Genomic DNA, 23,196 nt, shown 5'->3' with positions numbered 1-23,196 from the left:
CAAACTGATAGGGAAATCTGGCCTGTTGCTTTACAATTGCAATATTGGGTTTTAGCCATGGGAAAATTTAGATTTATGAACAAAACTAAAATAATATGAATATAAAAAATAAAAAATATGTTTTTTGTTAAAATAAATAAATAAAATAAATATATTTATTGTTTTTTTTAAATCTCTCTCTTCTCTCAAATTATTGGGGAGGCCAGGCCTCCTCCACCTCTATGGAGGAGCCTCCACTGATATATATATATAGGTCATGTGTACAAAACAATATGGAATTATCAGAAATTTTCTATCTGACAATTATACATCCTGTTTGGATCGTGTTTGTAGTTGCAAAGACCATCGAAGACGACGGCACTTACAGATGCTTCAGAATTCTTGAGATCTTTGGTTGCACCCTCACATGTGTGACCCAGTGTGCTCTTGGATCTTTTCTTTAATATCTTTAATATCTAATATTTCACACATTACATTATTGGCATTTGGCAGACGCTCTTATCCAGAGCGACGTACAGTTGATTTGACTAAGCAGGAGACAATCCTCCCCTGGAGCAATGCAGAGTTAAGGGCCTTGCTCAAGGGCCCAACGGTTGTGCGGATCTCATTGTGGCTACACCGGGATTAGAACCACCGACCTTGCGTGTCCCAGTCATGTACCTTAACCACTACGCTACAGGCCACATGAATGTTGACACAATTTGCGCAGCCTCTTTCCCTAGCAAAGTGGACATTCATGACACTTCTATTCAGTACGCTTTGTATTCAAAGTACTTTATTGTAAATTATTCATACAAAACGTGATGTTACAAGTTTTGACACAGTTACAACAAAGACAAACAAAAATAAATATCTGACAATTGTGCGTGTGCTATAAGTTTTTGTTCTCATTACCACATTGTATGCATCAGCCTGCCTGCAAAACAAAGTTCTCGTCTAGGACAATGAATTGACAGACTACCGCTGTAGCAGAGGCTCCAGAGGACATGTAATCTCTGGTCGACCAATAGCAAAAGGTTGTAGTTAAGACTGGTTTTCAGACTAACTGGAGAATCCCATGTCTGTGACATTATCTACAAGCTGGGGGAGGCGGGGTAGTGCGTGTGTTTTGTTCCCCTGCCCTGGGACAGCTGGAGGCCCTGAACACAGCTGGCCTGCTGTTCACACACGACTCAATGCAGAAACTTGCAAGTGGCATTTCTGGAGTGGACAAATAATCTCACATAGACAATTCATACACAATGTTATAAAAACAAAGCATTTCACAGTTGTGTACCGACTGGCCATGTATTAGTGTCTATACGCATATAAAAAAAATAATATGGAAAAAATGTGTGCTTTTACCCAGCTTTGGTGATAAGAATGATCTGCCAGATAATCAGTGAACGCTGACAACATTCGGTTCCAAATGTTAACCTACAGGGGGCGCCACCTAGAACAGCTTATGTTAGTGCAGTAACACAGCTTTTATGACACACTGTAGCCTGTCCACCATTTCATATGGCTGAATCGGGAGGCTAAGTGAAGTTAAAAAGCACATATGTGCATTCATTAGATGAGTCCTACACTGTGAAAATGGCAGAACAGCATATGAAGACATCCAGAAGAATACTTTGAACAGATAGCCTACGTAGAAACCGTAACAGAAACAGAAAGCCCATGGCCATCCCCGGGAGATTGTCCAAATTAAAGGGACTGGAAACCAAGACAACGTCTGCTTTAGTGACACTCTCACAACAACGCAACATCCTTTCATCCATGACTGTCATCACCTCATCCATACTTCTCTCAGGTGCTAAAAGTACCTGGCTCCATTAAAAGTACCAACACCCACCCCCTCAAGTTAACAACCCCAAAGAGAAGATTGTGCTTTTAAAGAATTCTAAGAAAATTCACCCTCTGCATAAAAATAGTTTCTTGAGAGCCCCCTATAAAAGATTTGTATACAGCAGTTAGAAACAACAGGTGCTTAATTCCGGTACAAAAATAATTCTCCAGACCGGCACTGGTATAAGCTGTCCGTCTTCCCGTCTGAAAGCAGTAGTCATACTGCCGACTTGTGTGAGTCAGTGATCCAGAAGCGGTGTGTAAAGGAACGTCCATGTCTGAGTCAAAGATCCTTCATCTGTTTTGTTGTCTTAGTCTTCACCCCGTCTTCGGACAAAAGAGTGCTTCTGCCCACTAGTGGTGCAGCGTGCGCATGGAAACACCTTGATGATCCACGAGGAGGCCTAAGCCAAACTTCTCTGCCGTGGCTTGATTCTTGGATACAGCTGTCAAAAGAATGAAGAATATTAAAAAAAGGACATTTCGTTTTACTGATAGATGTGAAATTAAAATCATTGCTTTTATTGGAGGATACTGGGTTACAATATTGAAAGTCTGACTCAAGTGTCTGACTCAAGTGTGATGCTTAAAAGCTGAAAGGATCATTTCTGTGACCCTGTTCTTTTGGGGTGCCTGGTCCGTGCACTCACCCCCAGCAGGTTCCGGGGGATGTACCCCTCCACGTCCCCCATGTGCGCCCACCACCACTCGCTCTCATCTTCGTCCTCCCTGCGCAGGATGGTCATGCAGTCGCCCTCCCTGAACACCAGCTCATCGTCCTCCTCCTGCTCGTAGTCCCACAGCGCGTAGACCATGCCCCTGTTCATGATGCCCATTTTCTCCTGCACCCCTGGAGGACACACTCAGGCATTACACATTTTTCAAGACTTTCAATGATATTTAAAAGGAAAAATAAAAGACTGTCCTAGGTGAGGGACAGGGTAGACAAGGTTTGGGGGGGTGTGGTCCCTGGGGAGCTGGAGGGTAGAGGAGGTTTTGGGGGGGTGTGGTCCCTGGGGAGGTGGAGTGTAGAGGAGGTTTGGGGGGGTGTGGTCCCTGGGGAGCTGGAGGGTAGAGGAGGTTTTGGGGGGCGTGGTCCCTGGGGAGGTGGAGGGTAGAGGAGGTTTTGGGGGGGCGTGGTCCCTGGGGAGGTGGAGTGTAGAGGAGGTTTGGGGGGGTGTGGTCCCTGGGGAGCTGGAGGGTAGAGGAGGTTTTGGGGGGTGTGGTCCCTGGGGAGGTGGAGGGTAGAGGAGGTTTGGGGGGCCGTGGTCCCTGGGGAGGTGGAGGGTAGAGGAGATTTTGGGGGGCACTCACCATACAGGAACTGGGAGCACTGGGCATAGCCCTCCTCCATCTCCTCACACTTGTCCGCGGCGGTCTGCATGTCGCTGTAGGTCATGGCGAACACCGCCGCCCCTGACTCCACCAGGAACTTACACACCTGCACATTATTACAGGAAGCTGCGCAGTGCAGGGGGGTCCTGAGAACACACACACACACACACACACACACACACACACACACACACACACACACACCTGCACGTTATTACAGGAAGCCGCGCAGTGCAGGGGGGTCCTGGGGGAGCACTGTGGGGGTTAGGCTTCCACTACTGTCACTTGTCACACTCACAACGTTACGTAACTACACACCTGACCAGGCTGCTCATAACCTTATGGTAGGTTTGAGCCCAACCAGGTTGACACCGATTTGGGGGTAAGTACACCAAACCAGGCATGTGCTTTCCTAATAAACCAACGATCAGTTACTTCTAATTATAATCTCATATAGGCATTTAGGTTGTGCTCCAATTGAAGATGGTGATTTGAGAATTCTCTTGTGTGGCCGTCAGGAACTTACCAACCAATGAAAGCTGGTGAAAAATTATTTGAACCAATCAGGCTACAGAAACCAATCAGAAATTGGCAGTTTCCTTTTCGATATGCTCTGTGGAGTTGAGGCCATACTTTTAATAGCCTTTAGTCCCAACAGCCGCAAGGCATTTTCAAACTTTCTCAGTGTCAGGGTGCTGGGTTTAGGCGCACTGGAGTTACTGGAGGTACTCTCTCTGATTGGATGCCAGTTCTGATTGGCTCCTTTGAGTGACAGGAGTGAGGGGCTCACCAGCCGTCGCTGTCGGCAGCATTGACGTTGACGCCGTACTGCACCAGGAACTTGACGATCTCGGTGTGCCCGGCGCAGACGGCGTTGTGCAGGGCGGTGATGCCCTCATCGTTGGGCAGGCTGGGGTCGTCCACCTAGCGCAGGCAACAGAACACACATTTAACACACACGCGTGTTTACAGATTCTCAGACAGAATAAGGCACGTAAGTTCACCTCTATCTCATCTTGTCATAAACGTGAGAACCCGGTCCGGAGGTGTAGGGGTTCTGGAGGGCGCTCACCTCGTAGATGATCCTCTGGACCAGGTCAAACTCGCCCTCCAGAGAGGAGTCCAGCAGCAGGGCTAGGGGGTTGAACCGCACCCGCATGCCATGGTCGATGCGCTCCGACCCAGTCTTGCGCAGATTGGTCCTCTTGCCCTGAGGTACGGGAGGGGAAGAATTTGGAAAGATTATTTCTTTATTTATTCATGCTTGGCATTGCCTTCTTAGGCATTGAAATGCATCCTCTGCAATTGACCGTTCCTAGTTACCCAGGAGCAGTGGGCAGCCAGGTGACTTGGTCAAGGGCAAAAGCAGGAGCATACCTATGGGAAATTTAGAGTCTCCATTTCATCCAACCTGCATGTCTTTGGACTGTGGGAGGAAACCGGAGTGGAAAGGAAACCTACGCGCACACGGGGAGAACAAGCAAACTCCACGCAGAGAGGCCCCCAGCCGGGGCTTAAACTCAGGTCCTTCTTGCTATGATGCCACCGTAGGTAGCACCATGCTGCCCAATCTGACCCAATTTGGGATGTAGTCATGTCCATGGCTCCCACATGCATTCCACTGTGTGCTCCCACGCACGGTTTGGATCAACACTTGCCAGTAATGCTGACAGATCTCTGCAACTGTAAGCAGGTAGACCTGTGCCCCACTCACCTCAGTGACGTCTCACAGACATGATTAGCGCAAAAATAAGATGGTTTCACTAATCAAGGACCCACAAGCCAATTATGGGATTTTCCTCCTGAGAGAGACCCTTTTTTACAGCTTAATGGGACGCAGGGCATTGGGTTTAGTGGGGGAATGAAGGGAGCAGCTGACCCAGTGGGCGAGGTGCAGGTGGGTGGGGGGACTGAATGAATGAATAATCTGTGCTCTGTCGCGATGACACGCTACAGAGGTCAGTTACGCAACAGCAGATGGAGCCAGCAGGGTTCTGGGCCCTGGGCCTGGCAGACCACTGCGGCTGAAACAGCCGGTTCTGCTTTCAGGCAGGACTCCCTGGACCAGTGGAGGCAAAGAGGCTTTCACAACGGGGAAAGATGAACCAGAAAGACCTGAAGCCGCCCCCGGCCCTCAAATGAACTCTGCTCTTCACTGACACATAGAATAAACCCCCAGGCACAGAACAGATGAGAAAACAAAGAAAGTAAAGCAGAACTGTCCAGTCACCAATCACGTTCAGCCACTACCTCTGAGTGAGCATGATGAGAAAGTGGCATTGTAGTGTAGTGGTAAATGCTATATCGTGTGTTTAAAGGTCAGCCCTCATCTCAATAAACTGCCATTTGATCTTATTTACACAAAAGTAGCTACATTTCATCGGTGCATACAGGAGGAAAGACTGATGGGAAATCCTACGCACCGGGGGCAGGGTGACCTGTCCTGTGACCTCTGGGGCCTTCATGCTGAAGGGGTCCTGCCCGGGGCTGTCTTGTTCCGCCCCGCTGGGGTATGGGGGCGGCGGGTAGGGGGGGAATTCCTCCAGGAAGGACTCAGGTGGAGGTGGAAGGGCAGGTTCTGGCTCATCCTCCTCTTCTGGCAGGACCAGGGGCGGCGGGAGGCTCTCAGGGTCCCCAAGGGTGGGGGCAGGGTGTGAGGGCGGCGGGGGCGGGACAAAGTCCTCTGAGTCAGTCTCTTTGATTGGCTCGGTGGGCGGCGGTTCGGGGGCAGGGGCCTCCTGTGGAGCAGGGTCCGGCTGGGCGACCTCCTCTGCCCTGGGGGGGCCGGGCTGGTCAAAAGGGGTGGAGGTTGCGGTGGTCTCCATGGCGGCCAGCGTGGTCTTCTGGTACAGGAGCTTCTGGATGTTGGGCCCCGCCGGGCCCTCGGGCTCCGTGATGGAGCTGCGCTTCTTCAGGGGCCGCGGCGCGTGGTACAGCTTCCTGCGCAGCGCCTCCAGGTCCCCGTCGCTCTGCTGCCGGTACGGGCCGGAGATGAAGGGCAGCAGCTTGGTGGGGCTCAGGGGCCGGGGCGAGCGCTCCACAGGAGGGGCGGGGAGCCCCTGATCCGTCTCAGAGTACGGGTTCTCTGGGTGCACAGCCTGGGAGTGCTGAGCCCCTGGGACCACGGGCTTACCGTACACTGGAGGGAGAGAGGAGGGGGAACGGGAGGCAGAGAGGGAGGGAGTGGGGTTGAGAGAAAAAAAGGAAGAGGGATTATGGATTAGCAACAACAGGAAGTGCAATCAGAGCTCACAGATCCTGTGGCACTGAGCTGGGGTGAGTGAGGCCTGGCTCAGCTCCATGTGCAGCACCCTCAGGTAACAGGGCCTCACAGAGCACTCACACTCCTCACCACTGCTCACACACTGCAGCAGATCCTGACACTTCACAATGAAACAGGATGACTTTGTTCTGACTGTTGAAAATAGAGATTAAAAATGGTCAGCTAATGGCGTCTGTAAAAGTATCTGACTCAGGAGTGTACGTTTCATATTATACGTCTCTCACGCACGCACGCACACTGGCAGGCTCAGACTTTGGAGGTAGAAGTACAGCAAGGTAGCAGATGCCTGGTGTCTACATGCCTGAACACTCAGCGTTACATGCAGTGTTGGAGACGGTGTGGGCTGCCATGTTGGGCCCTGTGGCATTCAGGCACACCTGCTCCTGCTGAACGCAGGCTCAACACGCAGCACTCATCCCGTCTGAAACACCATGCTTAGCTTCTATATTTATATATACGCCGTAAGCAAACCTGCTGTCTTAGCAGGCTGCAAACTGCAAACCCAGCATGAGTGCACTCAGGAAATGGGAATCCATCCCACACAGGCAGGTTTGGTAAGGGGGGGGGGGTTCACAAGCATTAGAGTCGCACATGCAGGTCCGGGGGGTCCCCTCTGGCCAACATGCGACCGATTCCCATTTCCTGTCTCTCCATCTGGCTGATTAAGTCTCTGAGTTAGCCAAACGTAGGCAAGAGTAAAGCCATGTGGACAAACAATACAAACAACTGAAAAACGGTAGACTATATCATTCCTTCCTAAAGAGCATTTATAAGCTATTCAAACCTCTATTATGTCATGAATTAGTGTTACAATCCTTATCGTCATTATCCCTTGTGACACAGTAAAGAGGGATCTGAATGGGCGATCATGAATTGCATTCTGAAATGCATGGTAGTTTTAGCAACACCCTTAAATAATTGTGACAAATCTGAGGCACATGGCTCACATGCGTGTGATAGAGTCTGTGATTGTAGTGGACAGGTGCGGGCGGGGCTCACCGCTGGGGAAGGGGCCGGGTCTGCTCTGGGCGCGGGTCAGGGCCCCCTGCACGCTCTGCAGGCCCTTCCCGGGCGCGGCCTGCTTGGTGTACATGGAGTAGATGGAGCTGGCCGCGGCCGACGGCGGCTTGCGGAAGCCCTGGGGCCCGGGCTCCGGCGTGAAGGGTCGCACGGCGGCCGCGAGCGGGGGCTCCTGCTTGGGGGGCAGGGGCAGGGTTTGGCTGTGGGGCGGGTGCTGGCCGGGCGCTTTGGCCTTGCCGGGGAAGGTCCCTGCGTTGGCGGCCGGCCTCCCGTATGTGGGCTGCGCTGGCGGGATCCCGGGTGGGAGGGTCACCTGTTTGGGTTTGCTGGCCACTGGGGGGGGCACCTTCACCAGTCCCGGGCCAGAATTCTAGGGGAACATGAGAGGAGGTAAAATGCACAAATATGGCACAAATTCTGAAACCCATTAAATATCAGCCCATTACATGCTCTGCAACCAGTCTTGGGACTGTTTCCTTTTAGCTATTAAACAGATTGAACCCCTTAGAATTACATTTTTTTTTTGGGGGGGGATTTTCCAAAACAATGCTATGATTGGGGACTGGAATATTCTAAACCAGGGGTGCCCAATCATGTGCCATGGAGGGCCCGGGACCTGCAACTATTAGTTCCCTCCTTGATTTCAGGTATATTAGTGAAATCAGCCGGTGTGGTGATTGGTTGGAATGAGAACCTGCAAATTGTCAGCCCCTGTTCTGAACACTTGACGCCTTTAACCTTTGCCGACGGGGACCTGTAATTCCTGCGCCGGCAGGCAGGGGGCGGTAGAGCGCTCACCTGAGCATCCCTCACCAGGTCCTCACTGCTCTGGTTCTTGCGCAGGGAGGTGGTGGGCAGCCCGGTGGACTCGAACATGGACAAGGGCCGCACCTTCTTATCCCTGTCCCTCTTCTGGAGCTCAGAGTCGTCTATAACCAGAAGAGACATGTCAGAGCCTGGGAAGGGTGAACCCTCAGAGCTGGGCATTGATAGTTATATGTTTTTAATAATGAACTAGCACTTCATTGATCCATTAAAGCAAGCTGGTTACAGTTAAATTGCCTGGATGACAGTTACCACATATTTAGCAGATGCTCTTTTGCAAAGATTTACAAATTGCACGCAAGACAATACACACACACACACACACACACACATCCCTGTCTGTGGGGATGGAGGAGGGGCCATGGGCACGGTAAGACTCTGGGAGGAGTGGCCCTGAGATGCGGGAGGGGCAGAGTAAGCATATGAAATCCTTTCACTCTTTAGATACGGATATAATTTGGAAACAATCCCAACAGGTTCATGAAAATATTCAAATCTTCATCCAATCGCAGAATTTTTCTTGGAATACCAAATAGTTAAAAATATGCAGATTTTGTTCTGTTGTCTGAAGCATTAAAACAGTTGAAATAATGCGGTTGGCCTGCACCGTTCAGAGCTGTTGACTATCCAGTCCTTTTATTTAAACTCAGGGAAGAACACAGACCTCCAGACGGCTTTCCATCAGCCCAGTAATCACAAACTTCATTTGGCTGCAATAGTACTCCACCTGCCCATACACCAGCTCTCTGCTGCATGTGGGCTACACATTTTACACAAAACCCAACACACATGGTGTCTCGGTGGCGCAGCCTGTAGAGCACTGACCACATGCTCATTGTGAGCCGCGACGTCGGCGGTTCGAATCCGACCATCCGACATTTGTCGCATGTCTTTCCCTCTCTCGCTCCCATTCTTCCTGTCTCTCTATACTATACGGTCCAATAAAGCTGAAAAAGGCCTAAAAATATCTTAAAAAAAAAAAAAAAAACCAACACACACAATGCAGATGCCATTCGTCTTATGTAGTTTCTCACAATAATCTGCAAAACTTTCACACAAACCGTCAGGAACTCGCATGCATACACGTACGCACGGACATATGAAGCACGCGTGCACACACACGCGTGCACACACACGCGCACACACACACGCGCACACACACACACGCGCACACACACACACACACACACACTGCCCGTTGCAGAGAGCCTGTACCTTTACGTCTGGTCCGCAGGTCCTTCAGTGATTTCAGTAAAAACATCCCTCCCAGACAAATACTAAACCCCTCTGATAAAAAAACTAATATTCAGCAAATGAGGGTAAATCCAGGAGCATATCCAGGTTTAGCAGGCCCTCTCTCAGACGCAGACACAGTGGGCCGATGCCGGCCCGGAGCTCGTCCCGCTGGACCGCCGGAGAGGGAAGGGTGAGAGCGGGACAGCCCCGCCCCGCCCCGCCCGTCACACGCTCCCACTGGATACAGGCTCATCGTGCGGAAACGACCGCCCAACCTCACGGCCCGCCCCGCCCCGCCCGTCACACGCTCCCACTGGATACAGGCTCATCGTGCGGAAACGACCGCCCAACCTCACGCCCCGCCCCGCCCCGCCCCGCCCGTCACACGCTCCCACTGCATACAGGCTCATCGTGCGGAAACGATCGCCCAACCTCACGGCTGACCTGCGGCAACCTGTTACCCTCCCTGCTCGTCTTGCCGGGGGGACGGAGGGGGGGGTGATGCACGGTTGTGTGTTCAATGGGGTCATTCATGTTTACATTTGACAAACGCTTTCCTGTGTTCAGGGAGAGCTATATAAAGAAGGCTGCATGAGTCAGACTGACTCATCCTTTGGAGAAAGAAAGGAAGATTTTTTTCCTCATTTTAAACAGATGGTGTAAAATCATCGAAGAAGTGGTGAATGCAGCGTCGTACCCTACTGCTGATCTTCAGGTGAATCGCAGAAGATTAATGCCAACGGTGCAATATCGCCGAGCCAAGACAGGTCAGCCTGTAAAACAACTTATCTGCACTCTGACACTCAAGTGGTTACAATGAGTCACTGCACCCTGCAGGCATGCTCGGTGTAGGGCTCCGTTCCAGACATCAGTGATGGCCCAAAGGCCCAGGATTTCAATAAAGAGAGGAGAGGATGGCAGGGGGAAGCAACCACAAAACACACAGACGCGTACATACACACATACACACGCACACACACACATATGCATGCCTCACTGACTTGGAACACAGGTGAAGACAGTACCCACCCACCACTACTGGTACATGAAGAAAATCTGATTCAGACTGCCACTTCAGGCTCCTCACCTACACCTTAACCTCCGCTCCTCATCTATGCCCAAACCACATAAGGGTAACAGACGAGGTCTGGGGAGTGAGGGTGTAGGTGAGGTTTGGGGAGTGGGGGTGTAGGTGAGGTTTGAGGAGTGAGGGTGTAGGTGAGGTGTAGGGGTGTGAGGGTGTAGGTGAGGTTTTGGGAGTGAGGATGTAGGTGAGGTGTAGGGGGGTGAGGGTGTATACCTCCAGGAGCTCTGCCCCTTGTCTGGGCTTTGAGGGGGCTCTCCTGGACGGGCAGGGTGGCCGTGCTGTCGGGGTAAGCGGGCTTTAGCAGGGCGTCGCCGATCATGGATCCACGTGGCATGGTAGCGGACTGCCTGTAGGGGCCCACGGCCGCCACACGGGCAGGGCCATTCTGCTGGGGGGGGTTCCCATCTCCAGGGAGCTGGGGGAGGGGGGCAAACAAACGGATACAAACTAAGCATCGGGTCTGTGGATAACCATTTGCCAATAACATAGAGGAGGCCATGCTGATGGTGGTGAATGCCATTTCATTTACATCCTTCACGTCTACATATGTTAGAGGACAACTCAAGACCCTCTTCTAGCTGGAAATGAGGAGTTATGCGATGACAGATGTAAGCATCAACTTCTGTATGACCATCCCACAATCTTCTACAAACTCCCTCCAAGTACAGAATACCGAAGTTAATAAGAGTTCTTCATGACAGTTCACCATAATAATAATAATATTATAATAATCTTCAGCCTTTTTTCAGCCTGTTATTCAACTTCAGGTTCAAAATGTCACTTTAGACAGCTTTAAACCTCATGAGCAGGAACAGCATTTATCAATACAGTATTTATCAATATTTCTCCCCTCAAAACATCTGATACAAACTAAGTACAAGTGAGGTCATATGTAATTTTACCTTGTGATGTTCGCCTTTCGAAGACTTATCTTTAATGGGGATGCCATTCTAAAGCAGTCAAAAAGAAAGAAATTAGCAGTGCCATTTACCAGAAATCTCTGTCAGACTCTTACAAGATGCTGTCCTTCAAAAACAACGAGAAAAAGTCCCTTTGGAGTGTGGATGAAGCATGTTAGCTGGGCAGTTTCAAGATGTTTTCTCCGAGAGTCTCTGGCTGTGACTGGTGGTAAGACGTAATGTCCATTGTCCCCAGAGGACTCTGAGAGAGCCAGTCTCATTTAGATTCCAGACAGGGTGGCAGTAAATTACCTACTCACAGTGGCCTATTCACTGCACTTCTGTGCCTATGACAACATGGCTTTTTATTTCATCGGCAATATCGCTATGCTTCCACAGTCTGTCTGGAATATGGGAACATGCCAACTGCATTTTGCCTCAAAAGGTTCTGCATAAGCCCCATACTGAAACCCAGAGAAAAATGTGCTAATTATCACACCATCGTGTTATTGACCGATAACACTCACGCCGCTCAGATTGTGTGAGGTCATCGTCTCACTGCGCGACACATTTACAGCCTCGCCGCTTTGCAGGACGGGAGAGACGGGACCTGCGCGCCCGAGGACACCTGTAACTCACGGGCAGGTTCTCCTTCTGCTGCAGCGCGGCCTTCTTCTTCCACAGCCGGTCGCGCAGCTCGCCCACGCGCCGGTCCATGGCCGCCACCTCCAGGTTGCGCTTGTTCAGGCTGTCCCGCTGCTGCTGCAGCCTGGCGCTCTGCTCCTGGTTCAGCCGGTTCCTCAGCTGCCCACAGACACAGGCCGTCAGACACCCAGGGCCCACGCGCAAACCTTCTGCTCTTTATTATTTCATTAGCCGAATCGTAGATTGACGTGACATTTCTATGAGCACCAGTTGCAGCCGCAGACTGCAAGTATTTCCTAAAACATTTATTGTGCGCGCATGTGCTGTTACAGTACTACAGTGATATTGTTTTCAGTTGTGTGTGTAGGAGAATATTCCCTCATGTAGTTTTGAATGTATATGTGAAAGTGCTTTAAATGCTTTGTACTTTTCTGTACACGTTACTCAGTGTTAGGAAGTTGTCAATGAGCCTTGCCAAGAAAGCAACAAGTACATGGTCTTGACAAGGCTAATGCAAAAGCACATACAAAGTTCAACAAAGCACTTTCACAGGGTTCCTTCTCCTCTGATATGAGTGATAGTTAAGAACCCATCAGCTAAAAGCTGCTTCCATGACTGCAGTGACACCTTAACATGGCTGATGTAAAGGGTTTGTGGGCAGTGAGAAGTGACTGAATAGGATGCTCAAGTATAGCTGGTACCTGCAGCTCCTTGTACATGCGGTCCAGCTCAGCTGCAGAGCTCTGGTTGTCGTGGAAGGCGTCCATCTTGCTGTTCTTCAGTATGTCCAGCTGCCGGCTCAGATCCTCAACCTTCGACACAGCCGCTACCAGCTCCCTCTGCTTCTGCTGGAACAGGCTGCTCATCTGCTCGATCTCCTCCACTGAGAAGGGGGACAGGGAGAGGGGGGCAGGGAGAGGATGAGAGAGTTATGAGCAGGCTGATCAGGCTCATGGTGCCCCTAAGGTTGTGACCATAAGATGTTGAAGAGAATTAAAACTTGCACGTCTCAACAAGTGAAAAGGGAATGGCCCGGCGCTCACCCAGTTTCCCGTTGCCGAGGCGTTTCTGCTCCACCTGGCCCTTGAGGGCCCGGACCTTCCTGAGCCGGGCCTCCTGGCCCTCCGCGTTCTCCCGCAGCCTCCGCAGGGTCTCCTGCTCCGTGGCCTGCTGCTGCCGCTGGTCCTGCTGCTTCAGGTACCGCAGCCGCTGCTCCTGGGGTCACCAACACACCGCGCGTCAGTCAGGGAAACACCCAGCACACACCGCGTGTCAGTCAAGGAAACAACCTGACACACAGAGAATGTCAGGGAAATGACCCAATGCACACCAAGTCAACGGCGGTGGAACAGACTGAACCCTGGTGCTGATTCATGAGACCCCAGTATCTCATTTGAATTTGGCTGACTGGACGACATAACTGATGCTTTGTTTTTGTGCGTTATTTCCCCCGTGGGTGGACACAGCCATGTCAATGGCTGGCCTCTGTGGGGCTCTGGAGTCTTCGCACTTAGCCAGCAGGATGAAGCGGCTCCTAACACCGCAGGGCCCCCTGCTGGGCCCTTCCCGTTCCTGAACCTGCCTGCCTGACCAGCCCATGCTGGGGCAGAGTTCTCTACACCCCTGCTAACTCTTGATCCCTGGCATCTTCCAGACACTGGTCCCGCCAACTCTCAATCCCTGGCATCTTCCAGACACTGGTCCCACTAACTCTCTATCCCTGGCATCTGCAATACACTGCTCCCACTTCCTCCGCACAGCTGAAAGGCTGAAGTTCAGAATCTGAATCAGCATCATCTAATCATCACACACCCTGCTCGTCCCTCTGAGACCGGACTACTGGTAACCCAGCGAGGACTCTACCGGTCACATCCCAGTCACCATCCATCTCTCCAGACCAGACACTCTCCCCACCTTGGAGGCCAGGAGCTGCTGCTGGGCGTCGATCTGCTGCTGCTGCCTGGAGGCCATCTCCTGCAGCTCTGCCAGGGTCATGTCCATACGAGGGGACGCCACCTGCACAGGACACGCCACAGTTCACACCTCCTGTCCCCACTGTCCCACGCCCGCGTCTGAAAAACTTTCAGCCTTCAGAGCTTTTGGAAATTCATGCAATTATCGAGAATTTCAAAAAAAAAAAAAAAAAACTTTCAGAAATAACAAACAAAAAGCATGCAATCAGATATAATAATTATTTTTCTGAACGTTGGAAATACAAGTCATCAGTAGTCTGCCGGAATTTTACCAATGCAAAGGGTTAAAAAGTCTCCAATTCATATCCGTCACCACAGCAACACCGGCCGTTTCACTTGTGACACAGGCAGGTTAAGGTTTCCCTCATGATGTGAATGAGCTCTCTCCCACGGCAGAGTAAACCATGCGGAAGTGCCGGGCCAGGTCACAGCGCACACTGACTGACTCACGAGGCTCAATGCAGTTCAACTGGTTTCACTCCTCATGCGCTTTGTGTACCGCAGGCTCAGATTTAAAAAGCAACACCTGCTCTCTCAGCTGTGAGATCTGCTGACACGCTGAAGAGAAATAAGATAACTGGGGCTTCTGGTTTTCAGGATCCGCCAGGAATCTCACCGGAACAAAACCCATGACTACGACTAAAAAAAAAAAAAGGTTGAGGATCTGAACTTAAGGAAGTCCGCCTTGAAAACAAACACAATAGAACACCTTTGGGAGAGCTTTTTAAAACATGAAATTCTTCTGTATGAATGTAGGCAAATCAGTTTACAAAATACTGAAGGTGCAGTTTTACTAAAAGTTGCAGCTTTTAAACCAGATTAGATTTACATCCTGCAAGTCTCACTACTGTAGCCTTCCTACTACTACAAATCTGAAACTCTTAAGTGATTTCAAAACACGACTTTAATATTAATCGGAATTCTTGCTTGTACTTCTGTGGCCCTTTTTTTTTTTTTTCTTTTTTTTTTTTTTTTTGTGTTTTGGTTAATATAATCCTTTGTATTCTACTTGTGGTTTGCCCTGTTAGATTGACTGGTTGGTACATAACCGAGGTATGGTTGTGTTCTATAGAAAGAGTGGATGCTCTGTCCTGCACTCACCCCGTTCTCCATGCGTCTGTCCATGGGACCCTTCACCCCGTTCCGGTTGGCCATGTGCTCTGGAGCTCTGGATCCCCCTGTGGAAGACCCATCAGTATATCAGTTTCAGAGAGCATTCAGGACTGCTGGGGGCACATCCCGTGCCCTGCCCTGGTGCAGGGGTCTCAGAGACTTAACCACCCTGCCCTGGTGCAGGGGTCTCAGAGACTTAACCACCCTGCCCTGGTGCAGGGGTCTCAGAGACTTAACCACCCTGCCCTGGTGCAGGGGTCTCAGAGACTTAACCACCCTGCCCTGGTGCAGGGGTCTCAGAGACTTAACCACCCTGCCCTGGTGCAGGGGTCTCAGAGACTTAACCACCCTGCCCTGGTGCAGGGGTCTCAGAGACTTAACCACCCTGCCCTGGTGCAGGGGTCTCAGAGACTTAACCACCCTGCCCTGGTGCAGGGGTCTCAGAGACTTAACCACCCTGCCCTGGTGCAGGGGTCTCAGAGACTTAACCACCCTGCCCTGGTGCAGGGGTCTCAGAGACTTAACCACCCTGCCTTGGTGCAGGGGTCTCAGAGACTTAACCACCCTGCCTTGGTGCAGGGGTCTCAGAGACTTAACCACCCTGCCTTGGTGCAGGGGTCTCAGAGACTTAACCACCCTGCCCTGGTGCAGGGGTCTCAGAGACTTAACCACCCTGCCCTGGTGCAGGGGTCTCAGAGACTTAACCACCCTGCCCTGGTGCAGGGGTCTCAGAGACTTAACCCCCCTGCCCTGGTGCAGGGGTCTCAGAGACTTAACCCCCCTGCCCTGGTGCAGGGGTCTCAGAGACTTAACCCCCCTGCCCTGGTGCAGGGGTCTCAGAGACTTAACCACCCTGCCCTGGTGCAGGGGTCTCAGAGACTTAACCACCCTGCCCTGGTGCAGGGGTCTCAGAGACTTAACCACCCTGCCCTGGTGCAGGGGTCTCAGGTCTGAACCAGTCGAGCCTGCGGCCCTCCAGGAGTCTTCATGTGGCCTGATTTAGGCCTGGCAAAGAACTCCTTAGCCTATCATGGACTAAAACTAACCTCTTAAATGCACTCAGGCACACCTAAATAACCAGAAAACACAGTGGCTGTCCAGGATGTGAGTTTGAGATGCCTGCTCTGGCTAGCGGATGGGCTCCACAGTATGACAGTGCGAGTGTCGCTCACTATCAGAGGCTGGGACACTGGGACAGCGCCGGCTGTTTGGCGGAGAGCTCGCCTGTTTGCTCTCTCCAGAATCAGTAGCGGAGGTTGTGGCAATGGACATTCCAAATTATGGGACAAATTCCCCATTCCAAAAAGGGGACAAATTACAGTACATTCTGGACGCAGCATCGATCACAACAAACCCGTTATTCATCCATCATGCAGATGGACAGTGTGTACTCCCCTACAGTACAAAAAACTGAAATTTGCTGAGCTGTTTAGCAACACAAAACTATCTGACCCACTGTTGAGACAGGTAGGGTCAGTTATACCGGTTTCCCCACTGTGGAGCTGGAGCCAGACCAGCACTGACCCAGTGAATGGCTTCCTGCTACATTTCCTGTGAAAACAGCTGCAGCACACAGAGCCACAATGGATCCTGGTGTCTGCCAAGGCCAGCAGCCCAGGCTTCATCTGTAGAATCCAAGGCCAAATATTTGCGGAGATAAAAACCACATTACATCCACTTATTGGTTGTTTGATGTGATTAGCGATGGCAGGCAGCTCCTCTCCCTTCTGAGCTGATGGGAGGCTCTCCAGCATGTCTGCAGCCGCCCGGTTTTAAATGGTATAATAAAATGAATGCAAAAACACCCACACTGTCCCAGGCCTGGGTAAGGCCCGTTTCTCACATACTGGGAGCCTGGGCTGTAGGGGGTGCTCTCACACTGGGACACAGAGTGGGGGCTGTAGGGGGTGCTCTCACACTGGGACACAGAGTGGGGGCTGTAGGGGGTGCTCTCACACTGGGACACAGAGTGGGGGCTGTAGGGGGTGCTCTCACACTGGGACACAGAGTGGGGGCTGTAGGGGGTGCTCTCACACTGGGACACAGAGCGGGGGCTGTAGGGGGTGCTCTGTGCTGGTGGTTGTGGGGCTGCAGTACGCTACGCGGGCGCACTGAGGCACAGGCTGGCAGAGCGGATCAGGTCCAGGCCGGCGCAGCCATCTGTGACAGGGCCCCGCCTCTCGAGCAGAGGCCCTGCACATCCCAGCCCTGAGACATGAGCACGCAGTGTTCACTGCAGACATGAGCAGGCAGTGTTCACTGCAGACATGAGCATGCAGTGTTCACTGCAGACATGAGCACGCAGTGTTCACTGCAGACATGAGCACGCAGTGTTCACTGCAGACATGAGCACGCAGTGTTCACTGCAGACATGAGCACGCAGGGTTCACTGCAGACATGATTTTGTTATTTGGCAGACTCCTTTGTCCAAAGAGATCCACATTTAATTAGACTAAGTAGGGAACAATCCCCCCTGGAGCAATGCAGGGTTGAGGGCCTTTGCTCAAGCTGTGCAGATCTTATTATGGCTACACCGGGACCTGAAACACCAACCTTCCGGGTCCGAGTCATGTACCTTAGCCACTAGCCATTTAGTTGATCAATTCAAGTTAAGTATCTTTTCTCAGGGGTACATGTGAAGCAGGAAGCTCTGATTGAGTAGCGTGAGCATGCTGGGAAATGGAGTTTGTTGTGGTGTGACGGTGCTGTACCTGAGGCTGGGAGATGGAGTTTGTTGTGGTGTGGCTGTGCTGTACCTGAGGCTGGGAGATGGAGTTTGTTGTGGTGTGGCTGTGCTGTACCTGAGGCTGGGAAATGGAGTTTGTTGTGGTGTGGCTGTGCTGTACCTGAGGCTGGGAGATGGAGTTTGTTGTGGTGTGGCTGTGCTGTACCTGAGGCTGGGAGATGGAGTTTGTTGTGGTGTGGCTGTGCTGTACCTGAGGCTGGGAGATGGAGTTTGTTGTGGTGTGGCTGTGCTGTACCTGAGGCTGGGAGATGGAGTTTGTTGTGGTGTGGCTGTGCTGTACCTGAGGCTGGGAGATGGAGTTTGTTGTGGTGTGGCTGTGCTGTACCTGAGGCTGGGAGATGGAGTTTGTTGTGGTGTGGCTGTGCTGTACCTGAGGCTGGGAGATGGAGTTTGTTGTGGTGTGGCTGTGCTGTACCTGAGGCTGGGAGATGGAGTTTGTTGTGGTGTGGCTGTGCTGTACCTGAGGCTGGGAGATGGAGTTTGTTGTGGTGTGACGGTGCTGTACCTGAGGCTGGGAAATGGAGTTTGTTGTGGTGTGACGGTGCTGTACCTGAGGCTGGGAGATGGAGTTTGTTGTGGTGTGGCTGTGCTGTACCTGAGGCTGGGAGATGGAGTTTGTTGTGGTGTGACGGTGCTGTACCTGAGTCGCGGCTGGGCGGGCGTTCGTGCCGCAGAAAGAAGCGCACCTCCACCCTCTGCTGACCCCAGCGCTGCAGGATGTCCAGCATCCGCTCGGCCTCTCCTACCACACGCTCTGCAGGGACACACACACTTAGTACAGGGCTGCCCTGGCGTGCACACACACACACACACTTAGTACAGGGCTGCCCTGACTGACACACACACACACACACACACACACACACACACACACACACACACCACAGGGCTGCCCTGGCACGCGCGCTCACGTGCAATTTTCCATGTCCACGATGTTCTTATCTTTTACACAATCTTGACAGACAGCAGGGTACACGCCCGTGTCTTTGCCTCAGGCTCCCATGGTTTACTGCAGGGTCATTTATTTGTTGTCCATGAGATCACTTGATGGGCATTGCATTAAGAACAGGTTTGTAGATTTGGATTATGCAGTCGGTGACAGGTGGTCTCCCAGTGACAAAGGGTTAGGTTTGGGTGTCGATACAAATAACGGTGAAGAGTGTGCTTCCCGCATGATCCAGGGAAGGTCATTCTGTATGACCGACCCCCTCTAATTCCACCTCTCCAGCCTGTATTACTACATTCAGGATAATGGGCTCAGAGCCAGAGGCACCTTGAGAACTCGCTCTGAATATGCAGCAGGTCTGCGCTTCCCTGCACTGTGTGTTTGACTTTGACAGCAGGTGAAACCACAAACCCACAAAAACAAGAGGAGGAGAGCATTTCAAACAAAAACACGGCCCACAGCCGGCGATCTGGGGCAATCAGTCACAGGGAGCGGGTGAAACCGCTCAAACCCGTTCCATCCGCATTCTTCGAGCGTGCCTTTCCGACGGCCTCGGTCTCCTGTTTGTTTAACACGTCGATGCTGAGGAATGCTGGCAGCGATAACCCCATCGCCGGAACTATCTCTCCTGAGTTTCGACTGGTGCTCCAGCAAACAAATTTTGAATTTCTTTTTGGAGGTGATTTTTTCCCATTTCATCTGCCAAAGAAAATTCTAGATTTCATGTTTTTTTTTTTCATTTAAACTGGGATTTATGAGTGCATCTGGGTCTGGCCCACGTTCTGTTAGCCTTGGGCAGACAGCCAGAGAACGATGCACACCTCCTGATCACAACTAGGTCAAATATGCACTAACTTTATCTGTATATGCTCTAAAGCACTCCTGTAGGACTATGGATTTTCACCCAAACGTGTTTGCCAACTAAAACAGTGACACAATCATATGAAATAACTTCTGATTGGCTCTGAATATAGGTGAAAACATGTTTCTTTTACAACTGTCAGCAACAACAGGAATTGTACTGATATTGAAGGCGCCCAATCGGTTTCAAATACAGTATTTGCCCCATAACTCACCCAATATACCCCAAAAACATACCTCATCTGCCCAAAACTCCCCATAATACCCCATAACTCACCCAATATACCTCAAAAACATACCTCATCTGCCCCAAAAACTCCCCATAATACCCCATAACTCACCCAATATACCCCAAAAACATACCTCATCTGCGCCAAAAACTCCCCATAACATCCCATAACTCACCCAATATACCCCCAAAAACATACCTCACCTGCCCCAAAAACTCACCATAACATCCCATAACTCACCCAATATACCCCCAAAAACATACCTCATCTGCGCCAAAAACTCACCATAACATCCCATAAGTCACCCAATATACCCCCAAAAACATACCTCATCTGCGCCAAAAACTCACCATAACATCCCATAACTCACCCAATATACCCCCAAAAACATACCTCATCTGCGCCAAAAACTCACCATAACATCCCATAACTCACCCAATATACCCCCAAAAACATACCTCATCTGCGCCAAAAACTCACCATAACATCCCATAACTCACCCAATATACCCCCAAAAACATACCTCACCTGCCCCAAAAACTCACCATAACATCCCATAACTCACCCAATATACCCCCAAAAACATACCTCATCTGCGCCAAAAACTCACCATAACATCCCATAACTCACCCAATATACCCCCAAAAACATACCTCACCTGCCCCAAAAACTCACCATAACATCCCATAACTCACCCAATATACCCCCAAAAACATACCTCACCTGCCCCAAAAACTCACCATAACATCCCAGAACTCACCCAATATACCCCCAAAAACATACCTCACCTGCCCCAAAAACTCACCATAACACCCCATAACTCACCGAATATACCCCCAAAAACATACCTCACCTGCCCCAAAAACTCACCATAACACCCCATAACTCACCGAATCAGGCCCAGAACCCTCACCCCATCGGCCCGAGTCTCACCTGACCCCCGCCACATCTCCGCCAGGTAACAGTCGCTCTCGCCCGCCTCCTTACACAGCTCCACCACGTCCCGACACAGTGTGTCCGGGGTGACGGGCACCTCAGTAAAATGCTGGTCATTGTTACTGAGGTACACAGTCAGGAACATCTGTCAGAGGTCCAGAAAAACAGGGCAGAGGAACATAAACAGTGTGTGAGAATTCATAGTACTGTGCATGCATTCATAAACAATTAAATACCAAGATTATATTACAGCCATCTGGCATTTTTATCAAAATGATTAGCATAAATAATGTTTTTTCTGATGTCTTCTCTAATCAACACCTGAAATAATGTTTTAAATGGGTTAAAAGTCAAATGCAATACAAACCAAAGCTATAGGAAGGAGTGTGAATATGCTAAGACTCTAGCCGACCCTCAGCAGAATCACAGTGCACTGCACACCCCAGGCCCTGGTGTGTGTGAGTGTGTGTGTGTGTGTGAGTGTGATTTGGGGATGAACACACCTATTTTACACCAAATAGGTGGCTAGAAAAATGCCCCCCTTTAAAGAAAGTAATTTAGAGTGAACACATACTGTACACCTCTCACACCGCCAAGAGTGAACAAGAACACACAGGCCAGGTCTCACCAATGAACACCATTAATCTCTCATCAGCTTGGCTGCAGCTTCCCAACTGTGATGATCTGGACTCATAGCGCTGTGCAACTGCCAATGCACCACAGGCCGTAGCAGCAAACACATCATCTGCCACGATGTGAAGACAGAGGGGAACCTGGGGCAGTCTGCAACTAGTGTCTCCACAACACAACCTACTGCAGCTGAAGCAGCTCAATACGCTTTCAATCACCTGCCAAATATGCTCTTCTGCTTAATCTGCACTCTGGCTTCTACTCAGAACTGAGTCTTCTCTGCTGACTCACCACAGAGTCTAACAGCACTAACAAAGCCTACAATTGCACCCTAAAATACCAATGAAGAAGCTGGCCTAATTGAAGTCTGTAGATAATCTTCCTTTTGAAGAGCTTAATTGGTTGTCTCTCCCATAACAGGAGGTCTACAGTACAGCACAGCAGGGACTCTGTAACAGGAGGTCTACAGTACAGTACAGCAGGGACTCTGTAACAGGAGGTCTACAGCACAGCAGGGACTCTGTAACAGGAGGTCTACAGTACAGTACAGCAGGGACTCTGTAACAGGAGGTCTACAGTACAGCACAGCAGGGACTCTGTAACAGGAGGTCTACAGTACAGTACAGCAGGGACTCTGTAACAGGAGGTCTACAGCACAGCAGGGACTCTGTAACAGGAGGTCTACAGTACAGTACAGCAGGGACTCTGTAACAGGAGGTCTACAGTACAGTACAGCAGGGACTCTGTAACAGGAGGTCTACAGTACAGCACAGCAGGGACTCTGTAACAGGAGGTCTACAGTACAGTACAGCAGGGACTCTGTAACAGGAGGTCTACAGCACAGCAGGGACTCTGTAACAGGAGGTCTACAGTACAGTACAGCAGGGACGCTGTAACAGGTCTACAGTACAGCAGGGGCTCTGTGTAACAGGAGGTCTACAGTACAGTACAGCAGGGACGCTGTAACAGGAGGTCTACAGTACAGCAGGGGCTCTGTGTAACAGGAGGTGTACAGCCAGGCTGGTCGCAGTGGGACAGATCCCTGCTACAGTTACAGTTTAACAGGACGAGGGCATTGAGAGTGCACTCAGTGTGCATAACGCTGATCCCCTCCCACCCAGAATGAACAGAAACCCAGGGCCTGACTGACGGCATGAGCAGCGTCACCCTATTCCAGGCAAAGAGCCCCCCCCCCCCCCCCCCCCCGTGGGGGTCCAGTGTGTGGTTTGTGATTAGTGGGTGGAGCTAATGGTTTGATTAAATCCCGGCATGGGGTTTAAACCAGGAGAAGAGGAGTGGGAGGGAGGGGTCCAGCTTTTCAAAAGGAGATTATCCACAGACTTCAATTAGGCCAGCCTCCTCATTAGCATTTTAGGGTGCAATTGTAGGCTTTGTTAGAGCTGTAAGACTCTGTGGTGAATCAGCAGAGAGGTTTCCCGAGAACACAGCCCATGCCCGACGTCTTTAAACCCTCAGCAACACACGGTTTCACCCGCAAGCTCCACCAATAACTCTGTTCTCAGCAAAACACACTCAATCAAAGCCAGGAGAAAAGTAACAGTTGATGCATTTTTCTACACTTTTGGATTTTTCGGAGCCGTTTG

General features: G+C 50.9%; 1 protein-coding gene across 1 annotated transcript in view; it reads right to left on the bottom strand.

Moving 5' to 3' along the window:
* Positions 1-758: 758 nt before the first annotated feature.
* Positions 759-23,196, bottom strand: part of LOC133117897 (apoptosis-stimulating of p53 protein 2-like) — a 29,696-nt gene continuing 7,258 nt past the window's right edge. Inside the window, exons 2-18 of the mRNA XM_061227408.1 lie at positions 20,960-21,107; positions 18,630-18,743; positions 15,232-15,308; positions 14,072-14,173; positions 13,201-13,372; positions 12,859-13,040; positions 12,152-12,316; positions 11,516-11,563; positions 10,827-11,028; positions 8,264-8,394; positions 7,445-7,835; positions 5,586-6,301; positions 4,235-4,372; positions 3,953-4,086; positions 3,142-3,308; positions 2,478-2,677; positions 759-2,273 (exon numbers count right to left, since the gene is read on the bottom strand). Of these exons, the coding sequence (XP_061083392.1) occupies positions 2,232-2,273; positions 2,478-2,677; positions 3,142-3,308; positions 3,953-4,086; positions 4,235-4,372; positions 5,586-6,301; positions 7,445-7,835; positions 8,264-8,394; positions 10,827-11,028; positions 11,516-11,563; positions 12,152-12,316; positions 12,859-13,040; positions 13,201-13,372; positions 14,072-14,173; positions 15,232-15,308; positions 18,630-18,743; positions 20,960-21,107 (3,129 nt within the window). The 3' untranslated portion in view covers positions 759-2,231. The remainder of the gene's footprint in view (positions 2,274-2,477; positions 2,678-3,141; positions 3,309-3,952; positions 4,087-4,234; positions 4,373-5,585; positions 6,302-7,444; positions 7,836-8,263; positions 8,395-10,826; positions 11,029-11,515; positions 11,564-12,151; positions 12,317-12,858; positions 13,041-13,200; positions 13,373-14,071; positions 14,174-15,231; positions 15,309-18,629; positions 18,744-20,959; positions 21,108-23,196) is intronic.

This window comes from Conger conger, chromosome 18, assembly GCF_963514075.1.
Source record: "Conger conger chromosome 18, fConCon1.1, whole genome shotgun sequence".
NCBI lineage: Eukaryota > Metazoa > Chordata > Actinopteri > Anguilliformes > Congridae > Conger > Conger conger.
Note: the sequence above shows the minus strand (reverse complement) of the source record. Positions and strands in the feature narration are given on the sequence as shown.